The sequence below is a fragment of the Erithacus rubecula genome (genome assembly GCF_903797595.1).
Source record: "Erithacus rubecula genome assembly, chromosome: 11".
NCBI lineage: Eukaryota > Metazoa > Chordata > Aves > Passeriformes > Muscicapidae > Erithacus > Erithacus rubecula.
The window spans coordinates 5,733,013-5,760,229 of NC_136663.1; the positions used below are offsets into that span (position 1 = coordinate 5,733,013).

At 38.9% G+C, this 27,217-nt stretch overlaps 1 protein-coding gene and 1 long non-coding RNA gene across 6 annotated transcripts in view; both read right to left on the minus strand.

Moving 5' to 3' along the window:
* Window positions 1-1,658: 1,658 nt before the first annotated feature.
* On the minus strand, window positions 1,659-4,245 carry LOC306806615. The gene is made up of 2 exons (XR_013775509.1): window positions 2,837-4,245; window positions 1,659-2,798 (listed from the first exon to the last, which is right to left on the minus strand). It is a non-coding gene; the product is annotated as an uncharacterized lncRNA (long non-coding RNA).
* Window positions 4,246-4,521: 276 nt separating this feature from the next.
* TBL1XR1 (TBL1X/Y related 1) overlaps window positions 4,522-27,217 on the minus strand; it is a 103,817-nt gene continuing 81,121 nt past the window's right edge. For 4 of the 5 annotated variants that reach the window (XM_079315510.1, XM_079315509.1, XM_079315511.1 and 1 more), the window contains 14 exons: window positions 24,370-24,472; window positions 21,953-22,098; window positions 20,270-20,489; window positions 18,187-18,319; window positions 16,861-17,002; window positions 16,518-16,581; window positions 16,318-16,415; window positions 14,547-14,607; window positions 13,325-13,446; window positions 12,826-12,900; window positions 10,287-10,414; window positions 9,938-10,103; window positions 8,984-9,085; window positions 4,522-7,281 (listed from right to left, as the gene is read on the minus strand). In XM_079315510.1, the coding sequence (XP_079171636.1) occupies window positions 7,255-7,281; window positions 8,984-9,085; window positions 9,938-10,103; window positions 10,287-10,414; window positions 12,826-12,900; window positions 13,325-13,446; window positions 14,547-14,607; window positions 16,318-16,415; window positions 16,518-16,581; window positions 16,861-17,002; window positions 18,187-18,319; window positions 20,270-20,489; window positions 21,953-22,098; window positions 24,370-24,427 (1,542 nt within the window). In that variant the 5' untranslated portion in view covers window positions 24,428-24,472 and the 3' untranslated portion in view covers window positions 4,522-7,254. Of the gene's footprint in view, window positions 7,282-8,983; window positions 9,086-9,937; window positions 10,104-10,286; window positions 10,415-12,825; window positions 12,901-13,324; window positions 13,447-14,546; window positions 14,608-16,317; window positions 16,416-16,517; window positions 16,582-16,860; window positions 17,003-18,186; window positions 18,320-20,269; window positions 20,490-21,952; window positions 22,099-24,369; window positions 24,473-27,217 lie in introns of those variants that run through there. The other variant, XM_079315513.1, reaches the window with a different exon arrangement.

The following is a 27,217-nucleotide window of genomic DNA, read 5'->3' on the forward strand; positions in this document are numbered from 1 at the left end:
AAGATTTCTATATTTATAAGCATAGAGCCCCAGTGCAACAGGCATGTCCCTCTGCCTGTCATTTATTAAAGGCAGGCCCCACACCTTCAGATATTCTTGTGAGCAGAAAATATTTGTTAAGGACAAAGGTACAAATTAAATTAAATGGAGCCTGCAGATTTCATGGTTTCCACCAAGGCTGAGACAACACACAAGGAGCAAAAGGTGCCTCAGGTTTGTGGTATGAGCACTTCAGCACAGTGCCACAGGAAACTTGATCTTTAATGGATGGATTTTTGAGATGTCAGAATAAAAAAAGCCCTTTATCCACCACCAGCTCTTTTCAGAAGTGCTGCCCTAGGTCTGCTTGCACTGAAGTAATTGGGAATTTCCCATCAGCATCACTGTGAGCTGGGCCCTTTGATTCTCTAATTGGGAAGGCAGAACACTCAGTCTGAGCTGTCACCACTCCACTGAAGTCTTGAAAATGTTCAAGAACATGTAAGTCAGAAAGCTCAAAATACAGCACTCTCAAGGTTAAAACCAGGGCACTCAGCATCTAGAACAAGTCAGAAAAACTCTGTGGAAAAAAAGAAAATAGTCTGCTGAAAGTACTTAACCTCTATTGAGATGTCTTGGCATTTTTTAAGTCCAAAATCTTGTCTTGGTAACTGAAGAATTAATCTGGAAGCAGAACATTTTCACGTGACATCTATTAAGAAAACCTGTTTTTATTAATCCTTCAACCATGCCTTTATGGCACCAATTTTCAGTTAGTCAGATAACCATGAAAGCCCCTGCAGAACTCCTGGGTCAGCTTTCCTTAAGGACAAAATACTAACTGGGGCATCATCATTCTCTACAGAATCATCAATAAATCCCTCCCAAATTATTATTCCATTACAGCTGCCCTGTGCTGACATCAGCAAACTAAAGATATTGCTTCAACTTTCATTAAATCACTTCCCTGTGAGGTAGGGAACATTGACTTTATGAATTCCTGAGACCACAAGCTCCTACAGAGTTATGAGAATCAGGCTCTAACTAAAGTCCAAAGGGAAGATTTGGGAAGCAGTGGAATAAGGCACCTACCTGGAATGCTGTCTCCTCTCCTCAGGATGGATCTGGCCATCAGTGCATGTGAGAGCAAGGTGTACATAACACAACACTGCTCTGTGGTTCCTGTATTTGCACTAATGAAATATCAACTCACAGTCTGTTCAGAACCATGAAACTGCTCCAACAGTGCTGCCTCGAAATCCAAGTGATGCAGAAATCCTTCAATGCACTCAGACTCCAGGTGAAGGTGGAAGGCAAAACTGGTTTTACACTTGTAAAATACTTGCAGCTGCAAGCACCACTGGACTCTGCTTCTGTTCCACAGGTGGAGGGGTGAGGGGAAGATGGAGCATGTAAAACATGAAATAAATCAGTTCCCCTAAATGGAAAAGCAGGACATGGTGGAAGGGGACAGTGTCACCATCACAGGATCTGCAGTGTGCCCACAAAGATGCTGCAGCCACACTGTGCATTATCTCCTGCTGCTGTTTGCACCTTGTCTTACCTGGAAATGTGCCAAACTAAATATTAAATATAGTGTTTCACTCCCCCAGCCTAATGATCTGCAAATCTTCCATCCCAAGTGTTTAAAATTACTGGTAAAGAACATTCAGGCAAGGTAATATCAAAATATATTTTATTCTGGACCTCTTTCAGATCTGATTCAAATTACAGTTGTCAAAGCAATACAATGCAAAGGGAAACTGCAACAGAAAATGTGCCTAGAAGGGATATAAGGGCCTTGGGGACAAATCATTGTGATGTAGAACCAAAATACATCATAAAGTGTAATTAACATGGTCCAGGACAGTATAGAACATCTATATCAGTCTTCTTTAGACAATAATCATGAAAACTGAACAATAAAAGTCCTTTAAACAAGTACAAAAAACTGTCATGGGCTGGTTTACACTTTTACAACAGTTGTAGTTTAACTGGATAACTGAAGAAATGATGCAGACATTTTAATCCAGTGCTATAGGTAGGCTCACAGAATTAGACCCAAAGGATTTGTAACTCCAAATGAAACCATTACAACTACAATGTCAATGTCAGGAGAGAGAGAAAATTACTTCTGTATTCTAGAATTACTGTTCTGCACACTGCAGTCTGTTGAGGACAAGATTGCAAAGTACACTGGACTAGCAACAACATGCAGACTGTTTTCTTGTATTTACCCACAAAATGTCAAAAAACATTATGAAGTAAAAATGAATGATTATTCAAAAATAAAAATAAAAAAACAAAACAAAACAAAAACATGCCTCAAGTTATTGTCAAGCTTCAAACTTAAAGGCAGAGAAAGCGAATTATGTACTCAAAACTAATGATCTGAAGCACTATTAACACTAAATCTGCAATCCACTGGAAAGGGCAGATTCTCCTGGTGCATCTGCCTCCCACCAGACTGACAGTGAAGACAGTCACACTTTCACAGCTCGTGGTATTTCAGAGCTTTCTCTAGAGGGAGAAGTGAGGACTGCTCCACGTCTCTCTCCCTACAGAAAATGTCAGGGATCCCGATGGAGATTTACTGCTGTCTCCCGAAGCTGTATCTGCTTCTAACATGCCACAATGTTGCTTCTGCTTTCTTCAGGCGTCTGCAGAGGGTGGGAGTGATCCCACCCAGGAATGGCTCTACAGGGCTTTGGGAAGGGAGCCAAGAAGGAACTGGGCTAAATCCAGCAGGTCCTGCTCTGGTGAAACCCCACTGCCATGGAGGGATGAGGCTGGAGGGGGATGAAGCTGATTTTATCCATCTTGTGGGTTTCATGGGGATGAAGCTGATTTTATCCACCCTGGGGGTTCATGGGGATGAAGCTGATTTTATCCACCCTGGGGGTTCATGGGGAGGAAGGTGATTTTATCCACCCTGGGGGTTCATGGGGATGAAGGTGATTTTATCCACCCTAGGGGTTCATGGGGATGAGGCTGATTTTATCCACCCTGGGGGTTTCATGGGGATGAAGCTGATTTTATCCACCCTAGGGGTTCATGGGGATGAAGTTAATTTTATCACCCTTGGGTTCAGAACAGCCCTGGTGCCTCCAGCGCTCGCCCTGGCAAGGGTGGAGTGACAGACAGTGGAATTTCTGGTAAAGTAAAGCTTGGAAAAACCAAAGCTCCCCTCTTTGCTACAAAACCAGACAATTTACAGGCTGAAGCCCCCAGTTTGCAGTGGTAATGGGTCTCCTCCCCACGGCAGAATTAAACAACAGAATTAAACCAGCAGGGCTGCCCCGTGCCACCCACTGCTGTCCCTAAACACAAAGGATATTCCCAAGGTACAACACCCTGTCAGACGCCCTAGCATGAGGTAAGCAGTGTAAGGAAAAATGAGTGCTTTTCAAAACTCAAAAATCAATCAAAAATTGGTAGAAATCTTTGGCCTTTCTCTCAAGATGCATTAAAGTGTCACGAAATCAAGAAACATGCTTCGAAATGCCATGTCGTTCTGACTCTGGTAACTACTACCTCCCCTCCACCCAACCCAGAAAAAGAGGCACTTTTAGTGTTTCATATAAGATTTCCAATCATCTAGTAGACATGCTAAATAACCCTGCACAATGGTAGTCCCAGAATAAACTCAGTTTATCAACATTACAAAGAGTCTAAAAAAGCTTTTATGAAGACCTAGATATTCTCTTAACTACACTAAAAAGTCCACTGGTTGGGAATCTTTACATCAATTTAAAAATGCAGAAAAAGGTAAAGTAAAAATAGAAAAAGACGAACTCTACAGAAAGCTGGATCTGGTCATGCAAAAATGAGAAATGGGATTCTGAGGTGGGATGCACAGAAAGACAGCAAACTCAAGAGCAGTTCATTTCTTATCCCATCATTAATTCTGAGCCCAGCTCTTCCCCTTCCTTTTATCCTGTGTTTGGGTGTTTGCCTGTTATCATGCTGAGCTGATAAAAACAGGAATGACTCCATCTGTAAGACCAAGCATGTACCCCCTACACAAAGTCAGGGCCCTGCTGCCACTTGGCTTCCCCTCTGAAAGGAGCAATTTGGACACGCTGGAACCCGAGGCCTTTGTGCTGTAGAGGTCACTAATTAACTCAGCTCTGTGGTGTTTTTGTCTGGTTTTTGGTTGGCAGGTGGCAGAACCCGGCGCGGGAGCAGGAGCAGCACTGTGGCATGCGAGGCTGGACAGCTGGACCTTGGCTGGGGACACTGACCCATGGCAGGGGACACTGCTGGGGACACTGCCCCATGGCAGGGGACACTGCTGGGGCAGGGGACACTCCCTGCTGGGGACAGGGGACACACCCTGGGGGACAGGGGACACTCCCTGGGGGACACTGACCCATGGCAGGGGACACTGCTGGGGACAGGGGACACTGCTGGGGACAGGGGACACTCCCTGGGGCAGGCACTGTGTCCAGCAGATCCATCATTCCTGCCAGACCCACACCTGACCTGGACACGCTTGGGTGTTTCTCTGTTTCTGAGTGTGTGATGCTATGCTGAAGCAACTAGAATTACAACCAAAACAGCTGATGATTGAGGAAAGAGGAAAAATGGCAATACCCTAAAAAAATGGCTGTGTGATTTTGCAGCTATGTCACAGAATTCCACCACAATTGTTTAGATTGGCTGAAAGAATCATCCAATAACTTTTATGAAAATGAATAAACTGTCCATATTAAAATACAAAAGTACTATCAAGAATCACTTCTGACTTTCAGATTTAAATTCAGTGCAATTGACAAATGCATTGCTAAACGAAAAATGCAGCTTAAACATACTCAAAACATTTGTGTCTATTCCTGGGAGCACAGTTTTAAATTATTGCACAGAATTTTTTTTTATTTTTATTTTTTTTCATTAAATGACAGAGGTCAGCCACAGTCATGGACCTCCAGCAATAAAAGCAATATTTCAAGTGCCAGACACTCAATATATTAGGTTTCCTACATATTGTAACTCACAGGGTAATTGCTCTAAACATTTGCAATATGTTCCAAAACCCTAAAAATAGCTGGCACAGAACCACCACGGATAACTGTCTTTATGGATATGACTTGGTGTTGGTTTAAATGCTGTGTATGATAGCAGTATAATCCTGGGGTGTATATAAACCATGTATTGTTGACTTGTCTTTACCACTGGCAAATTGCTACCCTACCTTAGCCAAACTCAGACTTGCTTCAAGTCATGTTTATTTCATGGAAATAGCAGAAATCGATGCCTAAAGAACAATGGTTAAAATGTCAAAGCTGCATTATCTCAATTAAATGAATTTATACTTAACTTGGAGGGGGGGAGGGGGGAAAAACCCCAAATGAATAAAAAAATAGGTTAGAGACTAACAATCAAAAGTCACAAAATTAATTGTGATTGAAATAGTGTTATAAAACCGATAACTTTGCAAAGCTCTGTAATATAAACCATTCCTTAAGTAAAATGTCTGTGACATAAATTTGACAACCTCTCTTTGTTTTTTTTATAAATTTACACTCTTGGAATCTTATGCAAGACATGATGCAACCTTTTGGACTACACATACGCATAAACACAACCTCATGCTATCATTTACAAATAAAATCACTATTAGTATACTTTTAATCACATGAGCAGAAAAAGGTTTGCCATATACATCTGTCATTGTAAGAAAAATACTTGATATTGTAAACAGAGTAAAAGACACTATATAGTAGTGATTATTAAAAAAATAGCAGCTTACATCTACCCTATATTTGGAAAAAAATGTAGTCACAAGATACAATAAACTGCAGGACCAGAGCAGCAGGGGAATTAGTGCAAGTATTCATCTTTTAAATAAGCTGAATCACTGCTATTAAAATAAACTTGAAGCAAGTCCTCTGTTTAAGATTTTTTTTTTAAATCTAAGGTAGTAAACATTTTGCCTCTTAATGGCAGTGTTATCAAATATATGCCAAAGATTTTATTTTAATAAAGAAAAATTACATGAAATACTTTTAATACTGGAGTTTGGTTACAATTATACATCTAAGCTCCTACAAATAATGATGGGCAACTCTCAAAGAAGCTGTGGCATGAACCCTTGTCCAGAAAGATCTTAACCTCTTAAACAAAATCCCCCAGCTATACTTTGCTCCTTTTCACAATAGTGCACAATTTAACCATATTTTAGCTATGGTCTTAAAGCAACAGAAGATGCGTTTTTCCTCTTTATTTTTTTAGCTTTTTTTTTTTTTTTTTTTTGCATCCCTGTTTTGTTGTGTTTTTTTCCTCTGTTTTTGTGCCCTTCTGTTCTTAAGTTTGGCAGAATTATGTCCCAAATAAGAAACTACTGTATTTCAGCCATGTCACCAGAAAGTCAAACATAGCATTATATCCATTTCCATCCTACTTTGTAGATGAGAAGGATGTGAAATATCACACCACAAAGAAGGACTTTTTTCTTTTTTGTTTTCTTCTCTCTCCCTTATCCCTTTTCCACCCTCCCACTGTTCACAGAATTGTGCTCTGGGAGCCACAAAATGTACCAAACATTATCAGGTTCAAACTACCTCTTCAAAGAATGCATCAAAACATGTTTCAAAGAAACGCTTTTTTTTTTTTTATGTTTTCCAAGGTGAAAAAAATATAAACAAGAAACTAAATCACTCCCTTACTTCATGCATCCGTAAACTTAACCAAAACAAAACAGAAAACCCAATGTTTAAAAGCAAAGAAAAAAAAAACCAAAAAAACTACTGCTGCAGATTTCTGTAAGTCCGTTTTCTCTGTACACACAAACTGCTCAACTACTGAGAAGGAACACAAAAATACCCCACAATCCACGTGAGAATGGATTTCATGGGGCAAGGGGTAATGAAGGCTGCCATTAGTATCTTCTGATTTTGGTATGTATATGGGTCTGCTCCTGTATATGGTATATTTCTCTCTCTCTCTCTCTCGCTCTCTTCTGTTTTTCATATCCAAAACCTTTAAATGTTATTTTGGGGCACAGCAGATTCCAGCACTTGGTGAACAGGATTCACAAGCTGTGACAAAACTCTGTCATCTTCTTCAGGGTGTAAATTTTTTTTTTTTCTCCTCTTTTTTTTTTTTTTTTTCCTCCTTTTTTTTTTATATACAGTATATGTATATATTTCTTTTCCATTTGGCTGTAGTGGACTGGCCATGGTTGGATTGGGACTATAGCAGTACATGGGTCAGGGACAGTCATTTTGGCTATGTACACATTCATAGTCGGTCCATGGCTTCCAACTAAGAGCGCTATTTCCGAAGGTCTAGTACACACACCTGCAAAGAGAGACACACATACAGCAGCTGCACAGCACCGCCTGGCTCTGCATTCTGGGGGAATCAGCAGCAAAACCTGCACCTCTTAAGCTTACACAAGCTTAGCCTTGGATCTAGTGACAATGATTAAATAATAGCAAAATGACCGGTGTGCCCTTTGTGAACCCCCAGCCAGCACCAGGGCTAAGGGCATTGCTGCCTCCAGAATTACTGTCACAACAGCAACATCTTATGTAAGCTGTTTGCCTGTTATTTAATACTGTGAGGCTGAGAACTTACTTGAATCCAGTTTGTAAAAATATAAAATGAAATTAAAGTACGTGGACAAGTATTAAAATAGATCAGAAAAACAGTTAACGTTGTACAAATTCCAGTTTTAGTCTTCCCAAAGTCTCCACTAAGAAGTGCTTCTGGGTCTGTCAGATATAGAAATCCATTAGTAAAATATAACCACACACAAGGTAACACCAGCTGCAAGCACATTCAAAACAGAGTGGAGGAGAAGGGCGTTTGCCAACAAACAATATGGAACAAATTAAGCCCAACATTTTTTAAAATATCAGAAACTAAATGAAAACAAATCTATTCCAAGTACAATCAGCCTCTTGGGCCAAATTAATTGGAAAACTGGAAAGGTTACACAGCATATATAAAAAAGGGTCATCTGGGAGGAGTGATAACCAATTTCTACCCAGGATATGCCTTGAGTATTTGTCCTTTTATGATATTGCCTATACTTATAAGGCTAAAATGATATAAAGACCAATCAAAATTAATTCTCTAGAATTTAGGCTTCTTAAAATCCAGAACTTCCTATTTTGTGATTTAAACTCTAACAAAACCACTTTGCTTACCAGCAAGGAGAATTCAGGAGGGAAATGCTTTGGCACCTGTGTTAAGATACCACCTGAGACTCTGCACTACTAAGCTGCCAGGATTGCTTTTTGCTGATGTTTGTTAAAGGAAGCTACAGCACTTCAAAACAATTCCCTAATCAGCCTTATTTTAATTTTGCTTTTCCTTAGGCTCTCCTCTCCTTTTTTTGAGAGAGGCAAGCAAAAGCCCCAGGACTGTGCTCCTTATGGACCCTGCACATTCCCATCCCATGGAGCTCTCTGCAGGACAGTGTCAGAGCAGCCAGGAGGTGATGCTCCAACACCCTGCTGTGAAATGACAGTGGGAGCATTCATGATTACTTAAACATTATTTTATTCCCTGCTTTTCCTAAGCAAAGTAAGCAGACTGATATTTATATATAGCTGCTGACATTTTTTAGGAACTTTTTAATTATAAGCATTTAGAAATCTGTGCTTTGTTTTGCTGTTGAATGCAATGCAGAAGGCATTTCATTCCTGTCATGCACTATAATAATATCACCTACACTAAGCATTTTCACTCGAAAAGGGCAGAGAAAGGAAAATAAATTTGCTTCCAAACCAGCCACACTGAACACACTGACACAGCAGGCCCCAGAAGGAACAGAAAATATAAATTGGAGATATCTCCACCTTCTGAGGTTTTTTGAACTGGAATAAAGAGATTCTCCTTATAACACCACAGCATGGGCACAGTTGAAAACCTACAGGTGAGCTGGTTGTATTCAACCTTCAGTTAGAGAAGGAAATTTTGTCTCCATTGTTGGTTAAAAGATTTCCAGAAGATGTTTGTTACTAGAACACCAACCAAGTCAAGCAACACTTACTGAACCATCTGAAGCACTTGCTCCAACTTTGTCTCCTGCTGCATTCCAGCAAACCTCAAAAATCCCTCCTGTTCCCCGATAACTGTGAACTAGGGCACCTGTCTAAAAAAGGGACAAGGCAAGTGCTTAATACAACAAAATCAAAGTGAACAAGCACAATTTGTACATGCAAAATTTCCCCCCTGCTTTTAAAAGCTAAAATTCTCAGAGGGAAGTGGTCCAGAAGAGATTTGTGGACAGTCTCAGTACCTTGTTAAACAATGTGGCACAACCACTTGAGCTCCTGTGTTTGACAGGCAAAACTGGGCATGGTCATGACTACTTCCAATTACTGATATTTCAGAAATTAATACCCAATGGCCAGTAGCCAGAGATTGCATCATGCCTGACAACAAGGTCTTTAGACTTTCAAACATAACAAGACCTTATTTTTTTTGCCAGAAATACAAAACAAGTAACAGTGTCCTTTTTGAGTAAGTTTCATAGAAATACTTTGTCATCATTATCTTCCCTCACTTTGCATTTTCTCGTTTGCCTGTGAAATTCAATGAAACAGCCAATCAGATTAGTATGTCTAGACTCAGTCATCATTTTTCACAAAAGCCCCTGTTTTATCAGGAATTTAAAGTTCAGAGTTAACAAAGACTATTTTTGGATGAGGTATGTTCTTGGAGAGACTTTGTACAATGTGGGGTGTTGTTGGTGAGTTTTTGGTTGGGTCTTTTTGGTTTTTTTGCTAAGACAATGTAAAGACAAGTATTAGTTCACCACAGGCAAGCATTCAAAGTGAGAAATTGAATGTACAACCTTAAAAGAAATAATCTCAGAACAAAGAGAAAACCATTGTGCTAGGAATGTCAAAGCTCTTTGTGGCTGAAGTATGATGGATAAACAAAGGCTGGAAGGATGGAAAAGATCAAAACACAAACTCCTCAGCATAGAGGAGAGCAATACCTGTGTATTCCAGATGTGTACACATTTATCAAAGGAGCCACTGGCCAGGTACCTGCCATCAGGACTGAAAGCTACACTGTACACAGGTTCTTGATGCTTTGTCAGAGTATGAATACAAATTCCTCTGTCTACATCCCATAACCTAACAGTAGAATCAAAGGATGCACTGTCCAGGAAAAAAACAAACAACAGATTAATTACACCTCAATTCAACATATTTTTGTTGCTAATACAAACAGAATATCATAAAGTATCTTATGTGCTTCAAAACATTCTGTGAACTTACATTTATAGAAAGTGAGGTAAAAATAATGTTTAACAAGCATTTAAAACTAGGATTAAATAGTACCTTGCTAACATAAGATTGGCATTTGGATTATTTGTTCCTGGTCCTGTAGGACTCCATTTGATAGTATAAATTTCTTTGTTGTGTGCTTGTAGATCATGGACACAACTGTCTTGTTTCATACTCCAGATCTATAATAAAAAGGGAGGAAAAAGACAAATAATTTAGCACAATATTGTACTAAAATATGTGGTACATGTTTCTTCTGTATCATTTGCAAGCTGACTGTTATCTTTTAGGCCACTCAAAATATTTGCTATGATTGCTAGGTTTCTAGAGTAATTATGTCAAGTTTTATTCTAGAACCTTTCATTCTTTGTGTTTTAAGTCCCTAATGAGGTTAATGAGTAATAAAGGTGCTGCCTGTAGAAACCAAACTGCCTGAGTCACTGCAAACCCCTTGAAAAGTGCAGGGATGAGAGCAGATGCTGAACTGAGAAGAGCAATATGTAAATGTTCATGCCTGAGTGGATAAAATATCACAGTCCTATTTTTAAATGAACTTCTTGCTACACAGACTGAGTGAAATAAAGGGATAGTAGAGAAATTTTCTGTTTTCATACTAGTCCAGAGACACAAATATCACTATGGCATTTTCCTGACTTATTAGTATTTGCATTGCCAGATTTCAGTATTCAGTACTTCACAGAGGTCATTAGAGGACTCCAACTCCTGTGTGATCATGCTCAACAAACAAAATAACTTTATTCTATTAAGAGTTTACAGTAATTCTACTGAAGGGATTTGGGAAGGCTTTTATACCTTTTCCTACATGTGAAATTTGATATGGCAGATACCCACCTGAACACTATTTTTAATAATATCTGTCTCAGTAATGCTTTTAGTTCACTTTTTGTTAGAAAAAGCTACCAGGAGCATGTTTAAACCCAACTACATTTAAGATGCAATTGAGGTGCATGTGTAAATAAATGGTGCTTTTCAGAACTGTTGCTTTGCTGAAGAGGAAATAGATTTTCAATGTGCAGATAGAATTGAAATTGTATTTCTAGTTTAATTGATGGGATCAAAATCCAGCTTCTCTTCCAAAAACTAGCATAGATGAGAGTCCATATCACTGCCCTAGAGAACATCAAAGTTGCAGACAGAAACTAACCAAGTAAATAAATCACTAGGTACCTTCCATGTGCTTCCAAACCTGGTATTTATTCCTTCTGCCATTGCAAAGTGATCCACAAGTGATTAGTGATGTGTAGACTTATCCTCCAGCACTTGACATCTGAGCTAACCCTGAGCAAAACAGTAACATTCTTTGCAGCCTGGGCTCCATTCAAAACAGCCACCAAGAAGTTAATTGTCTGAATCCCACAAATGCTGACACATTCCCAGTTGTCACCTCTACTCACTGAGAGGCAGCAGCACGAGCAGCTGGAGCTCCAGACTGGAATTCATTACCCTGGAGTTTCAGCTGTTTAAGTATTAAATACCTGCTTAAGATGGCTATTTTGACTCCATCCACTGCTAATGGAGGACAACTGATGCTCTCAGGGGCTTACTCATCACACTTGACTTAAGACACTTAACTTAGGAAAGGATAACTTGCTCTTCAGCAGTGCTAGACAGCGCTGACTGGAGATGTCTAGACATCCAGTTTTAGACTGGAGGCTTAATGCTTCAGTGTTTGTATTTAGATAAGGTGATCTCCCTTGCCAGAGCCTGTGCCAGCAGGAGTGACATGTGGCTACTCACTCAGCCATTCCCTGATTAAATAACAGTGAGCTGGATGGAATGAACTGTCCCATGGGCTCCTAGCAGGACAGTGCTGTCAATGTAAAAAATGTATCCTGAAACTCTACCAAGCACAGTGCTAAAGGTCCCAGTGAATGTAAAGCAGTACAGGAGTAATGGAAAGCATCTATACCATGGAAGCAGCACAGGCCTGCCAGGCATGAACAGCCTCATTTCTGCTGGTGGCAGGTTTGTAAGGATCTCCAGAGTGCCCTGAAGTCACATGTGTAAGTTGCAGTGTCCCCTGCACTCACAAGTTTGCCCCTGTTCTACATGAAAGGAGGTAGCTGTGAATCATTTGGAGGACAGGTGTAGGTGTGATTGAAAATTGCAGAATGACTTCTGATGAACTGGAAAAATCCAGTGCACACAGCCTCTGAAGAAACAACATGTCAAAGATTTTAACTAGAAAGAAGGGGAAAGAGAAGAAAACCAGGAAAGGAGCAAGTCACCCAGCCTTGTACGTGCTACCTGACATGCATTCCAACTTTTCCTTTTAACCAAAAGCAACCATCAAGCGTGACAGCTTAATGATTAATGACCTGATTCTGTAAACAGCTAAAAGCACCTAATAAATCATGCTCCAAGTCTCAGGCTGGCAGCCTGTAATAAGTTCTCTAGACCAAAGCTTGGCCCTGATTAACAAGGATTTCTAGGATTGCCTAACCTTGTTATATTAGAAAAGAACAAATATTGGACAACACAGCAAGTACAGTGATACTGCCAGAATGTCCAGGCTAATGGAGTGCATTCCAGAGTCCTACAAAGACAAGGGCCAGCCCAGAACTCCCATTACCTTTAGAGTCATGTCATCAGAGCAGGATGCCAGCAGATTACCAGTTGGATCCCATTTGATTGCATTTACTTCATTCTAAAAGTGAACAATGAGAGTGAGCTGGAGTCATCCCTTCCATTACAAATGACAGCTTACAAAACATAAAGCTGGATAGCAGTTATGAGCATTTGCATAATTTTAACACTTAATTTTTATTCATAGCTTTGCCTTCAATAACAACAGCTTTCTGCTATCCATTTATCACATTTCCCAAGCATTCTTGTCACTCTTGCATGCTGGCACTGGTCAAACAAGCTGCACATGAGGGTGAGAATTGTTCTGATAATCACAGAGATTGTGATTAGTCTAAGACCTTAACCACAGCTATCTATGTGTGCATCTACTGCCTGTAGCAAATGACCAACCATTACACAGTGGCTGGGTACTGGTAATTTTACTGAGCCCCCAGTCTCTCACTAACAAAAATATCACAGAGCAATCCCCTTTTTGCAGTACTTACTGTGTGACCCTGGAAGGTTTTGATGGGCCTATCTTGTCCTAGTTTACAAACGTGAATACACATGTCTGTACTGCAAGAGGCAAATGTGTTGTTACTCTGCCAATCAACATCTAATGCTGGTGCTGAAAGAAAAAGAAAGATATTTAATGCACTCTGCAGAAATTCAATGTGCAAATTCAGCACCACCTTGGAACAAAAGCCAACAGGAAGCAATCATTAATTGTGCAGCAGTTCTGAAGATAAACACTATGAACAGTAAGAAATGCTCCTAAAACAAGTCTTACACAAAAATGAAACAAATTTAAGTCATCATAATATGGAACATACTTGAAATCAAAGTTATACAGAAGACAGTGCAGCAGGACATCAAGCTGTAGTTAATTCATCTATAAACAAATCCCAGGACTCAGCACAAGGAGCAGGTTCCCACAACTTCACCCATCATCACACATGAGCTCATCTCCACCAGCAGCTCCTGCTCATTCTCAGGGATGGCAGCCAGGGAAAGGGAAGGATTTATTTCCTTTCTTAATTCCAGCACTGTAAGGTGTGGTAACTTGAAGCTTAATAATGGGCAACATATTCCATTTGATCAAGCCAGCTTATTTATGGCAGACAGCACAGAGAGAACTGCTTGGAGTAAATGCTGAGTTGATGTTTTTGACTGCTGTGATGCCACTGGAAATGTGGCACGGGTGGAATTAAGAGTGGGAACAGGACACTTTTCTTAAAGGCCCTTCAATGACACCTCTGTCATCCTCTCCATCCTGTTCTCCAGCTGATCCTGGCAGGATTGCTCAGCAAGCAACAATTTGTCTGAGCTCCTGCACTCCCAGCCCAGCTGGAACAGTGGGATATGGGCTGGGATCACTGCAGCAGCAGGATGACAAACACAGTCCTTAGGTGATAAACACTAATTCCTTGTGGCCCACTCACATGGTTTGTCTGCCACCATACTACAGAAAGTCAGGAATACTTGGATTATTTATGTCTTATAACTTTTGTGGAACTGCAATAAAACTGAGTTATAAAATCAGAACTAATCTAACTTCGATTACATTCGTAAAATTCCAATATGGGACTTGGCAACCAAAGACTACCTGTAAAATTTTAAAATTATTCAAATAATCACCATGAAAATCAGATTTGAAAATTTATTTTAAAAACTAACGCCATTTTGTCTTTTCAGATGACAAATCTGAATGATGAAATCAAGACTTACCAGAATGAAAAGGAAACTGCTGCTTTGCTTCGCCAGTGTGGGCATCCCAAATAATTGTGGTCTGTGTTAAACAGATAAATAAATGATAAACAAACTTGTACAAATTGCTAATTTCCCCACAACTACCACCACTCACAAATACAAGAATACCTACCCTGCTCACCATCACCCAAACCTGCTCTTGATTATACATTTCTAGAGTTTGATCCAGTACTAAAAGAAATAGTAGTAGATGTACAGAAAACAATAGAAAATTTAAGATTGCATTAGAAAGGTGTTTAGCCACAACATTTTGAGGTCTAGAGGGAAGAAGGAAGAAGGCTTTTAAACAATTTTATCCCCTTAGCCCTATTTATATTTTTGCAATCCATTCCACACAACTATTTTAATTTCAAATACTTGTGTATTCAATTGTAGTATCAGCTACTCACTTGTTCCTACAGAGATGTTATTAACAATTAGTCACATAAATTTAAGGGTGTAATTTTGTTCTATGTTGTTCTCTATTCTCTTTCATACCCTCCTAGTTAAAGAAATCTTACATGACAAAACTAGTATCTTATCATCAGTATATTATATGCCAATATCCCTGCCCTACCTCAATGATCAATGAAAATTCTGACCCTAAATTCAATGGAAGTATGAACTGACCACACAAATTAGTCATGGAAAAGGAGACTAAGGTTGGGTCATTCTCTCTGCTGAAGCAGAATATTTTTCAAAGCATAATCTCAGTTTGAGAAATTTTATTGACTGAAATGAGGTTTCTATTCCTTAATTATTTTCCTGCAAATGAAAGCTGTACCTCCACAAATATTTAAAAACTGGCATAACCATCACAGATGCCAAAAGAGTAAACACATCCTTTCCATGCTTTGAGACATTTAACTTTCCCTCCTTTGTGCCAGCACAAGCATTTATAAAGCTGGCTAATAAAGCAAACCAAGTAAATGCATGCAAGGGGAAAAAAAAAAATAAAGGAGAAAATTGACTACAGTGACACTAAGTTTAAAGTGGTTGCACTGAGGTTGCAGTTTGCCACTCTAAGAGAAAACCTGTGCTGACTTCTGCACCTTGAATCAGTTACAGAGGAAAAAAAAATCAACTCTCCTTACTGTTGCAATAGTCTATTTGATTCTCTGAATTCACTTTAAGTACATTTCCCATGACTCTGTGCCCTTTCTATCATTCATACACAAAACCTCTCACACTAACAGCAGCTCTGAACTGAAAGACCTTGTAAACCTAAATTTATTTAGAGATGTGAAATAAAACAGTCAAACAATGAGCTCCATGACATTACACAACTGGCACCTCCCCAGTCACATATATCAACCTTCCTCATGTTCCAGCTCCAATCTTTACAACCATTCTCAGGTCTGACTAGCATCCAACTCAGCCTGTACCTATCCCTCTAGGACAAGTTTTTTTTTCCCTGAGGCTTTCCATGAAGTGCTTCAATGAATTTAGATGGTTTGGTTTTACAAAGTTTAATGTTTCTGGTTTCAATACACTTACTTTCCAGCTCAGACTAACTTAAATGGGAAGAGATCCACAGATACTGAAATCTAGGAAATTAAAATAACTCAGGGAATACTATAAAACCCAAGGAAACACAGCTAAGCATAACAAGATCTTTGTGAGCATACATTGACATCCCACGCCTTTAGTTTCATTTACTTACTTTGCATTTTTTAGTTTTGCTATTTTGCTTACAGTTAGATTATAACGGTGAAGGAAAGAATTTTAATTTTACCAAAGATTATCTCACCTTGTCCACTCCTGCACTTAAAATGAAGTTTCCTTTCTTGTTCCATTTTAACGCAAATATAGGACCTTTATGTTGCCCTAAGGTGCTGGCAAGATTACCTGAAAATTTATATTGATATGAATATATTAAAAAATAAAAAAACTATGCCGTGAGCCACAATATAGGAAAATATATTACAAATTAAAAAGTATTTTGCTTACCATCTTTAGTCCATATCCTTGCAAAGCCATCATAAGACCCAGTTGCTAGAAGTGTACCTTCACTCTGCCAGCAAAAAGGTTATTTATTGATTTATTTATTTTTTACTGCTTAACTCAAAGAGCACAAAGAAAATTTGAGGCAGAATAGATCTGAATACGATTTATGATACTTGATGTATATATATGGTATATATAATTAATTGACTGCAACTTATTAGAAAGAAGTTATGCTAGAAGAAGCAACAACACTGCTCAGAAATGTTTGAGGTGCTGCCAGAGAGGACGCTGCTGCCCCTGCTTGCCCACCAGGAGGTGCAGGCAGGGCTGTGCTGGCAGCACTTACGTTCCAGTCCAGCGATGTGACGTCCTTGTTGCTGGGCACGTCCTGCCCGCCCTCGCGGATGCAGTGCCGCAGCACCAGCTGCGTGGAGCCGCTCGTGCTGTTCTCGCTCAGGTTCCAGATCCGCGCCGTCGAGTCACCGGACCTGCACAACCCGGGCATGGAGACCCTGCTGCTTACACCTGGGCAGCCCCGCCCACTGCATGCATGCATTAACATCTATCATTATAGTGACGGCCTGTGGTATCATATAATGCGCAATATACCACACGCTAAGAATATACAACATGCTAATAATATACGGTATTGGAATAGATGGTGTGTAAAGCAACAGATAATATATCATATATTATATACAGTGGGGATACAAACCCTGCTGCTTACACCTGGGCAGTCCCGCCCATTGCATGCATGCATTAACATCTATCATTATAATGGCAGCCTGTGGTATCATATAATGCGCAATATACCACACGCTAAGAATATACAACATGCTAATAATATACGATGTTAGAATAGATGGTATGCAAAACAATAGATAATATATCATATAGTATACTTGTATATAGTGGGGATAGAAATCCTGCTGCTTACACGTGGGCAGTACCACTCATTGCATGCATGTATTAATATGTATCATTGTAATGACAGCCTGTAGTATCCTATCATATGCAATATACCATACGCTAAGAATATACAATATACAAATAATATACAGCATTATGATAGATGGTATGTAAGATAATATAGATAGGTATATAAAACACTACATATGGATTTTATATATATTACATACATAGTATGTAATAGGCTATATAATATACAATGTTATATATTCTATGTTATAATACATAACATAGAACATATAGAATATGTTATATACTTTATAATATATAACAGAATATGTAACAGCAATATATAATATAGCAATACATATTTGCTAAACAAGATATATTATGTGATATATATATTGATTGTATATTATAATATTTATACATCACAGTTGCAACTGTATATTTATGTAACAGTATGCCATGTTATATTGATTATATATTAATGAATAATATAACAATAATTATAATAATAAATAAATTATTCCATTTTAAAGCACTATTCTCTAAAGAGCAAACACTGCCATTTGATGGTTGGGGCAGGTGCTCGCTGAGCCTTTGGCCATTCCCATGTATTATTATTATTATTATTATCCATTTAGAGGCACTATTTTTTAAACAGCACTGTGGCACTGGATATTTGGGGCAGTGCTCCCTGCTGCCCTGCCCATGCAGGGACACACACACACACACACACACAGGTGTGCAGGGCACGTACCCTGAGGCCAGAAGGTCACTGACGGGGTTCCAGGCACAGATGAACACTTCGGATTCGTGGCCACGCAGCACCACTGCCTTGTTGGGAGGGATTTCCACATCTCCATCTACTTCCATCATATCTGTGTGATTATCTGCATTTTGGGAAACAATAGTGGAGAGAGGTGGATTTTAGCATTTTGGGACATTGGGACTCCTGTATGGCTCAGATTCTTCTGCGAGGAGTGCAAGAATTCACAATTTATGTGACTCAAAAATTTGACAGAGCTGTCACGCTCTTTTATTTTTTCAGTTCCAATTAATGAAGCACTACAAACAGATGGGGAGTTTCAAAATTGTGAGAAAGCTCCTCGCCCCTGTAAACCTTCACATCCAAGTGGATTTAATTTTGGAGCTTCAGAATTAGGGCCAAAGTTAATTTTCTGCTATGCTAAAAAATAAATGTTGTTATAAGTACTCTGTTTTTCAGGCCCAATACTGCATAGTACAATATGTTACTAGTCTAGCTTGTGCTGAAAGAATACATTTACAACACATTCATTTTCAAAAATCTCTTTTCACCAATTGCAGTCAAACAGGTTTTAAATCTACATCTCCAACACTCCATTTACAAGATGACTTTAATGAATATATTCACATTTGGTGATAGAGCAAACATAACCAAGCTTCTCAAACTTCATCAGCAATTACTGTGGAATCATGGCAGTGTAACTTTCTGCATGGAAGTGAGGTTGAAACCATATTGTTCTGTAGAACATACTGGGGGAAATTCAACTGACAAAACAGTTTTCTTGGCATCTACCATCAATCATTTTCTATTATTAAAAATAAATTCAGAGTGAGTGCAAATGCAGAATGTAAGAAATGCTGCACAGTTCACCTGTTCCATATTTATTCGCTGCAGTTAAAGAAATAATTTCACAGCTATTGCTTAATTTAGCATTAAGGGTTTTTGTCACTGTTTGTGCATGTGAGAAAATAGAAAAGGCTATTAAAACATGAGTATTTTTTCAGAAAGAGCACCATATAATGCATTGCTGCAGTCTGAAGTGCTGTACAGCCAGCAGGGGTTGCTGGTAGATCATATTTAACAGGGCTGAGATCCGAGGTCTGTCCTTCCTCTATCCAGTTCACAGTTATCAAGTAAATACTCCTTTGAGATTTTTAAATGAAAGCATCAAAGTAGAGCCCTCATTTGTTTCAGCCAAAGAATGTATTTTTAGCTTTTTATCATATATACTAATGAAAAAGCCTAGCAAAAATCAGGCTGTAAAATCTGTACATGGCTCAATATTAATATTCTCTCAAAAATGTCATTTCTTCAGGTGTTTTTACTGAAAGAACTGTAACTCCCACACTTAAACATGCAATTCAGACTTACAGATGAGTATTTTCAAAGTGACAGTTTAATGCCTGACCCAAACTTTTCCATACTAAGCCTCATTGTAAGGTATGTTCCTCTGACCAGTGAAGATAAACAGGACTCATTTATTTCACCAATCACAACTAAAACGGAATTAATGAATAAAGCAAACCTGAGAGCAGTTGCACTGAGCAATTTTGAATAGCAAATAGTGAAAACTGATATTGATAAAAGAGAAAGGGACACAGCAATCCTGACCTCAACACCACTAGATGAGCCAGGTACAGCTCTTGGATGCAGGGGATTTACAGAACCTGTTGGAAGGAGTTTGCAGAGTTTCACAAGCAATATTCAGTTTTAATCAGCCATGGACTGGCAGACTCCTCATTCCTTATACAGGAATGTCTTGATTTTTTTTTCTCTTTTTATGCAAGTGCCCTGTGAAAAACCTTCAGGTGAAAGAAAAGAAGCAGTACTGAAAGTGAGTCTGATCAAGGGAATATTGTGAATTAATGAATGCAGAAGTTTGACTCCTGCAACCCCAGATATCAAAATTGGGACAGCCAAAGGTGAGAGACAATCTGTACAAGTACTACCCATGATGAAAGAATTCTGAAGGGTTATTCCAAACTCTGCATTTTTACCTCATTGTCTACAAGCTCATGCTATGATAAACTAGGAAATGCTAACCCAGCTTAAAGCCATTTCTGTCTCAACTTACTTGCTATAGTGTGTGCTCCATTCTCCTCTCCATTTGCAGTATTTTCTCCATTTTTTGCTGATCCCTGTTGGTTGGTGGCAGCTGCAGCTGCAGCAGCTGCTGCCTGCTGTTGTGCAAGTTTGTCTCTGTAGGCCTGTTGCCTTGTCTGTACCACATCAGGCATCACTGCATCTATCAGTGAGAGAGACTCTATCGGCCTACCATCAAACAAGGTACCATCCTAAATTACAGCACAGGGAGAAAAAAAAAAACAAAAAATAACACCAGGTACAAATTAACATTATGGGCAAAAAATTCCAAGCAAAACTAAAGAAAACATTTTCATTTAATATAATAAAGCAGTTTATGTATGGTGCTGGAAGTGGTATCTTGTCACTGTTGTGGCCAGGACTGGAATTTTAATTAAGTGACCACAATAAATGTGCAAAAATAGCCACTGCAGGCCTCTGGGAGAGCCTGTGGAATCAAAAGTTACTTGTTTCTGGTTTGCTGAACTGTCTGCTAAAGCAAAAAATTCTGTAAGCTATCTATGAATATGATTTCAAACATGAGTGGCTGCAACAAAATCTAATGGTTTGTTTGAAGAGAGAGCTGCAAACATTGCAACTCGGGTCACTGACTTGTGAAGTTATAGTCTTATTAGACTAATACTTTCCATAAACATAATATCTGGGGAGTTGACTAGTTTTCTTCCTTTTTTTAAACAGTGCTGGCATGCTTTCAAACAACAAGGAAGAATTTTATCCTGAAATGGACAAGACCCAGTTAAAAATACCCTTATACATATGCTAGGGCTTTGTAAGGATCTATTTTTAGGGACTAGAAGGATTCCTTGCAATAAATATAGGGTCTTCTTCTATTCCTATCACTTGCTTTATTTTTCTAAGGCTTCCTAAGGGAAAAGATTTGCTTCACTAGGACTGTGAAAACCACACAAACAGTAGACATAAGGGAGACTGGAAAGTGAGCAGAATTAATGGAAAAAAAAAAGTTTCCTTCTCTAATCTAACTGACACAAAAAGGCTTCTCACCTTCCAGGCACAAATGAGAATGGAAATTGAGGGAAGGTGTCTGCAGCATCAGGCAGGAAGATACATAGCTTTCTGTACTGCTGGAATAACCATTTAAACATCAAATTTAATAGATCCTGCTCAAGATGAATTAGCCAGCAGAGGCAAAAGGCAAACTGGCATATACCTTAAGCCTTCCTGCCACAAATTCAAACCCTGCCTCTCTCCTTGGAAACCTTGCCTTTGGGCTCACATTACTTCACTGTGATGACACAAGAGCCCAAACAAGAGCTGCACAGTCCTCTCCCACCTCCCTAGTGCCAGTCTACAAAACCAAAAAAATGGAGAGATTACTGTTGTCAATTATTATCCTGTCACACTTGTCTGGATGTACTACAACATTAGAGTAGGGTAAAAACTCTACAGACAACGGACCTTTAGGCAATGAGCCAGAACACCATGCCTGGTGTTGTGTGGCTGCACTGGGCAGAACCCCCACCCAGTTATGTCACTCCACTCTGGTTCCACCACTGGAGTCATGGTGAACACCAGCAGTAAGGAATCTGAAGTAAAAGTAAATAAATAGGATACAAGAAAGTTAAGAAAATATACTAACATTCAAACTTACTGCAAGCAAGGACACAATGCTCCTGTGCAGGCAAAGCCTCCTTACCTCATTAATACTGACTTCTGCCTCTACATACTGCAGACCTTTCTGGATGATGGAAATCAAAGCAGCTGGTGGCACCAGAGCACCATTTATATTAGACTGGCTGATATGGCTCTCTATACCAAAGGTAAATGCTGAATGGGAAAACCCTAAAGACAAGGCAAAGACATCAGAATTGATTTACAGATAGACAAGGCTACTTGCTGTACCATGGTAGGACCTTCTGTTTACAACCTGAGCAAATTATACAAAGTATAATGCTACAGCATGCTGAACTACCAAAAACTTGTCAAAACACCTCAGTTCCCTCATAGTTCAAGTGTACAAAAAGAGAAAAGCAAAGTTCATATATAAATACAACAATTATTAACTACAGTATCAATGTCAAAACAACATCAATACAAAATATACAATTCACTGTTTATACATTCACAAACTACAGGTAAGTATTGTATCATATGTAGCATTTAATGAAACAATATATATCCAAGACACAAGACTCACTTTCTATTTTCACTCCCTGATCTGATACCCATGAAAGTGAAATGGATCTGTATGTGAACAGAATTCAGCTCATGGCAGTGTTGTCATAATTGTATGTGCTCTGGCATTTAGAGCTGTATCAGCACTGTGTACTGATTAAGAAGTGGCAAACATGTTATGGTGCACCAATGGCAGCTGCTGGTTATTTAGTTGATCACGCTGAAAAAGTAAATTTAAACTGTACAAAAAGTTTTACATTAAATTAGTAAAAAAAATTGATAGCTTAGGTTAGTAAAAAAAAAAAAATTAAATTAGTAGAAAAAAGAAAGCGAATTTAAGCAAAAAAAAAAATAGAGAAAAATAGTTGTTTCAGCAAATTAACTTTATTGTCATGACGTTTTTTCTTAAAACACTTTTTTCTCCCCCTTTTTCCTTCTCAGGTAAGCAAGAAGCTGCCTTCAAATTTTCAAATGAAGATGAACCAATTTTTAAAGTTTGGCTTCTATGACAAAATCAAGTTGCAACTAAAAAAAGAATGTGTAGTAATTTATAGTAAATTCAGGCAGAAAAAATGAGGTTTTGCTTTCTTTTGACAAGCAGAAACTGTAAAAGTCTGCCATCCACCATTGCTTCTGGTGCTTCTCTGCCTCAGTTTGGGAAGTCCATGAGCAGTGGACATATGTTGCATCAGTCAAATGCATTTTCAAGAAGCCTGAAGCCATCCATCAGCAATCACCAAACAAAAACTATGAATCAATAAACATTGAAACAGCCAGGTAAGATATGAAATACATGTGTGTATTTTCTTATATACCTATATATATACACATATTAAAGGTGATCTTTTAAATGCAGTCTTAAGATAACAGTGCATTTTGCTTTAATATGCAGACTTCTTTTATGTATTGCTGAGATCATATTCCCTCCTGCCAGCTGACAATCATCACTTGTTCATTTACTGGGGCATGCCCTGACTTCCAGTCAAATATTCCCATTCTAAATGTGGGCTGTGTTAAGCAATCAATATCACAGTTGGGAGTGAAAGATGATGTTGTCTCTTACAGAGCTCCACGAATAACCACCACACAAAGCTCCCTGCAGCCATATGGCTGCACCTAGAAACCCAAACATGCAACACAAACTCAAACTGCTGATCTGACTGGGCTGGGGAAGCTTTAAAAATAAGGGAGCACTGCTGCATTCTTGTGTTGTGCAGGCACAGTCAGTGTGAGGGATCTAATTCAAGTGTCTTTTGTTCTTTCTCCTAAGAAACAGGAGATTCTGGCTACTCAGAAGGACAAGATCCTCGAAAAACAATACAAAAAAATAAAAACAAAACAAAAAATTAAATAAAAAAAAAAAGGTCCTTCAGGGACTTTTGGGAACCCCCAAGAGTTACTCCTGTAAAAAAATCTGTTCATCTCTATTTAGAGTCAAGTGATACAAGTCATAGTCACAGTTGTCACTTCTTCCTTTGAAACTCAGCCACATCTGCCCTCCCAGTCACGTTCAGGAAGGAATTCAGCTACACAAGACCAGCTGGCAGGGGCACCATCACTCCAAGACAACAGGAAAAAACAGCATTTTGCTGATCATTCTATTTTCCTCTTCAAGCAGCCCTGAAGAAAATGGTGCAAAGTGCCATCATCACCCTGCAGAGAAGTGATCTCCAGGAAAATGCATTTTAGCAACCGAGTGAGCCCTTGGCTGGTTGACTGCCATCTGAAGACTCCAAATGACTAAATCTGATTAAGTTACAGAAGGTAACTTGGCAGGAATTCATTCTCTTGTTGAGAAGAAACACCAAGAAACAGTTCAGACAGAAGCACATGCCTACTGGCAAAACAATTAAATGAGCCCCTGTTTGCTAAAGCCAGTTGCAGATGAAGATCAAATAAATTATGCATTGTTTAATAACCAAAATTATAAAAACTCACCTGACTCTTGCAAGTATCTATATACCAGGAAGTTAACCTCATCACTGCTTATACTCATCTTTATTCCCAGTTAAACCATGAGGTCACAACAAAGGACACAACCCTGCAAATAAAAAAAAAAGTAGGTCAATTAAATATTTTTAGTACCTAATAGGTATTTCCCAACAAATGCTATATTTATAAAGTAAGTAGCTCCCTGGCAGCATAGACAATGGCTTTATTTTAAAATGCAAGTAAGTCTGCTGGAGTCATTAAAAAGTCATTTGTCTCACCACAATATAAAGGTCAGTAAATTAAATATTGAAGGGCCGGATCCTCATACGATGCAAGTTGGTGTGGACTGGGAAATTCTGTTGTTTAATACCAGTACTAAAAAAGGCCACATTTCACAGGTTTAAAAAATAATCAAGTACATTTCATTCAATCTACATTACTGCTGTGGAGCACATTTTTATAACATGGGTCTCTTTCTGCCTCGTTAACAAAGACCAAGAACTTGTTTTCACGTTGGCATCCAGGCAGGTTCTCACTTTTACATTCTTATCTACTCCAATTTTCAGGTACTCCTGCTCTAGTGAAAAGGCACAGAACAATCTGAGCTACAACACAGTGTCTGTTCAAACAAGCCCAGCTAATCCCACTAAAGATGAGAAAACATCTCATCTTTGGCTTTGCAAAAGGAATTCTTCACGTTAGAAACAAACTTTAAACAGTCGATTATTAGTAACACTTGCCTAGGCTTTCAATCAGTGCTTCAAAAATACTGATGGGATATTTATTTATATATATATTTACATACAATCTTCTCTTGATTTTAGTAATGGCAAATCTTTAGCAAGACAAATAATGTACTATATACACTTTTGATTATAAAAATGGATTATAAAACTTGGAAAACATGAGGCAACAACAGTCTTTGAAACATGAAGAGACAGAATACAGTATTTTTTCTAACTCAAAATATCATTTTTGAAAACATTCTCATGATGCCTGAATATTTGAAAATTCTGACCTTTCCAACTTAACAAGTGAAAACATCAGCTTCCAGAATATGTTATGAAATAATGTCCACCTCCTGTTCCTGTTATCTGTCCAGCACTTCTCATTAGCAAACCTTCCCAGGTTTTTACCCAGCTGACCACCACCATTGTTTCTCTTATGGAACTGGAGTCTGAGAAGGGAAGTGACTTTCCTACTTTTATTTGACAAAGTTTGACCTGGGATCTGGTGTAAAAAAGCACTAGAAAATGGGTTTTCCTACATTATTCAAAATAAAAAGTTCATGCTCCATGGCTGCATAGTCAGGACACTTACACTGCATGATATGACTATTCCACAAGTGCCATCATGCTGTAAAGTCAAGACCCAATGAAATCCCTCAAAAAAGGAGGAGCTAAAGGATGAACTTGGGTATGAAAATGAGTTTATTTGCCTGAAACCACGCATGGACATCCTCAAACCTGCCCCAGGGATGTGGTTACCCAGCTCACAGCCACGCTGTGGGCAAGAAGGCTTTAGTTTCTTGAGGAAAAAAAATAAAATTGCAGTTCTAATTAAATCCTTCTCATTTCTAAAGGAAAAAGCTGCCCCAAAACAGTGACTTCTAGTAAGTGCAACACAACTGGTAAAGGAAGGTACATTGACACCAACCCTAGGCCACCCCTCCACAGCCCCAGCCATACCTGGGGCACAAGACATCCCTGCCCAACTCCAATATATACTTTGGGGATTTTTTACTGAGCAGAATGTAAAATGAATGGCATTTTTAGCTATTTCAGGCATTAGCAACCAATTCCACCATGTGCAGGATCAAATACTCATTTTATTCAGATGTTTTGTTGCTATACACGGAGCAAATTATCTTTTTTTTAAGAGTGTTTTTAACAGAAAAATGCTGTAGGAAGAGGAACAATATTTTCCTTCAGAGAAGGTAATTAACTTTAAAGAGACTCATAAAGAAGGTTTTTTTACATTATGTACACACACACAGTATTTGTTTCATGGGTCTATCACAGATTTTCAAAACCTTGCTGCATCACCAAAAACGACAGATCAAACCACAGAAATCTGATGAAAATGCTATTTGTCACACAGAGAAGCCCTGAATTATTTATATAAATTGGGCTCCAAGCAGAACCGTGGAGGTGCCACATCTCTTTCCCTGTTACGTAGCTGGGTAGCTGAAGGAAAATAAAACCACCCCAAGGTTGTGCTGGTGTGTCAGAGGTGCTGCTCAGCCCTCCTGAGCCAGTTTTTGGAGGGCTGGTTGGGTGTTTTATTGGAGCCTTTGAGCTGTCCCTGCCCGGCCATCGGGAGGTGGCACTGCAGCACCAGCAGTGATGCCAGAAAAACACAAACAGCTCCAAACACACGGGCTGGCACTGGAGAGGTGGAAAGGTGCTGGTGTTTTACCCAAATCCTGCTCTGGGCATGTTTTCAGTGCTCCTTTACATTATCTGGAAGGTCTTTGCTGTGTTTGGCCCAAGTGTCCCACAGCAAAGTGACACAAGAAATGGGAGAGGAAAGAGAAACACCAAACCTTTCCTTCCAACCCAAAGCAAAACATCACATTAGAGAGAAAATACAGTAAAAGAGGATATTATAATTATTCCCCTTTGACACACTCTGAATTAACACCAGGCTTACACTGCCAGCCCTCAAATTGTTGTGACAATGGACCTATGCATGTGCACATGTACCCTAATGAAATTACTTCATCAATGCTGGCTAATTCCCCCCAAATTCACTATTTCCACAAGCAATTAACTACTTATTTTGGGCAATTTAATAGATAATAATACTCTTCATTTTATATGCAGAAATTAAATCACCTAAGAGACACACAAAA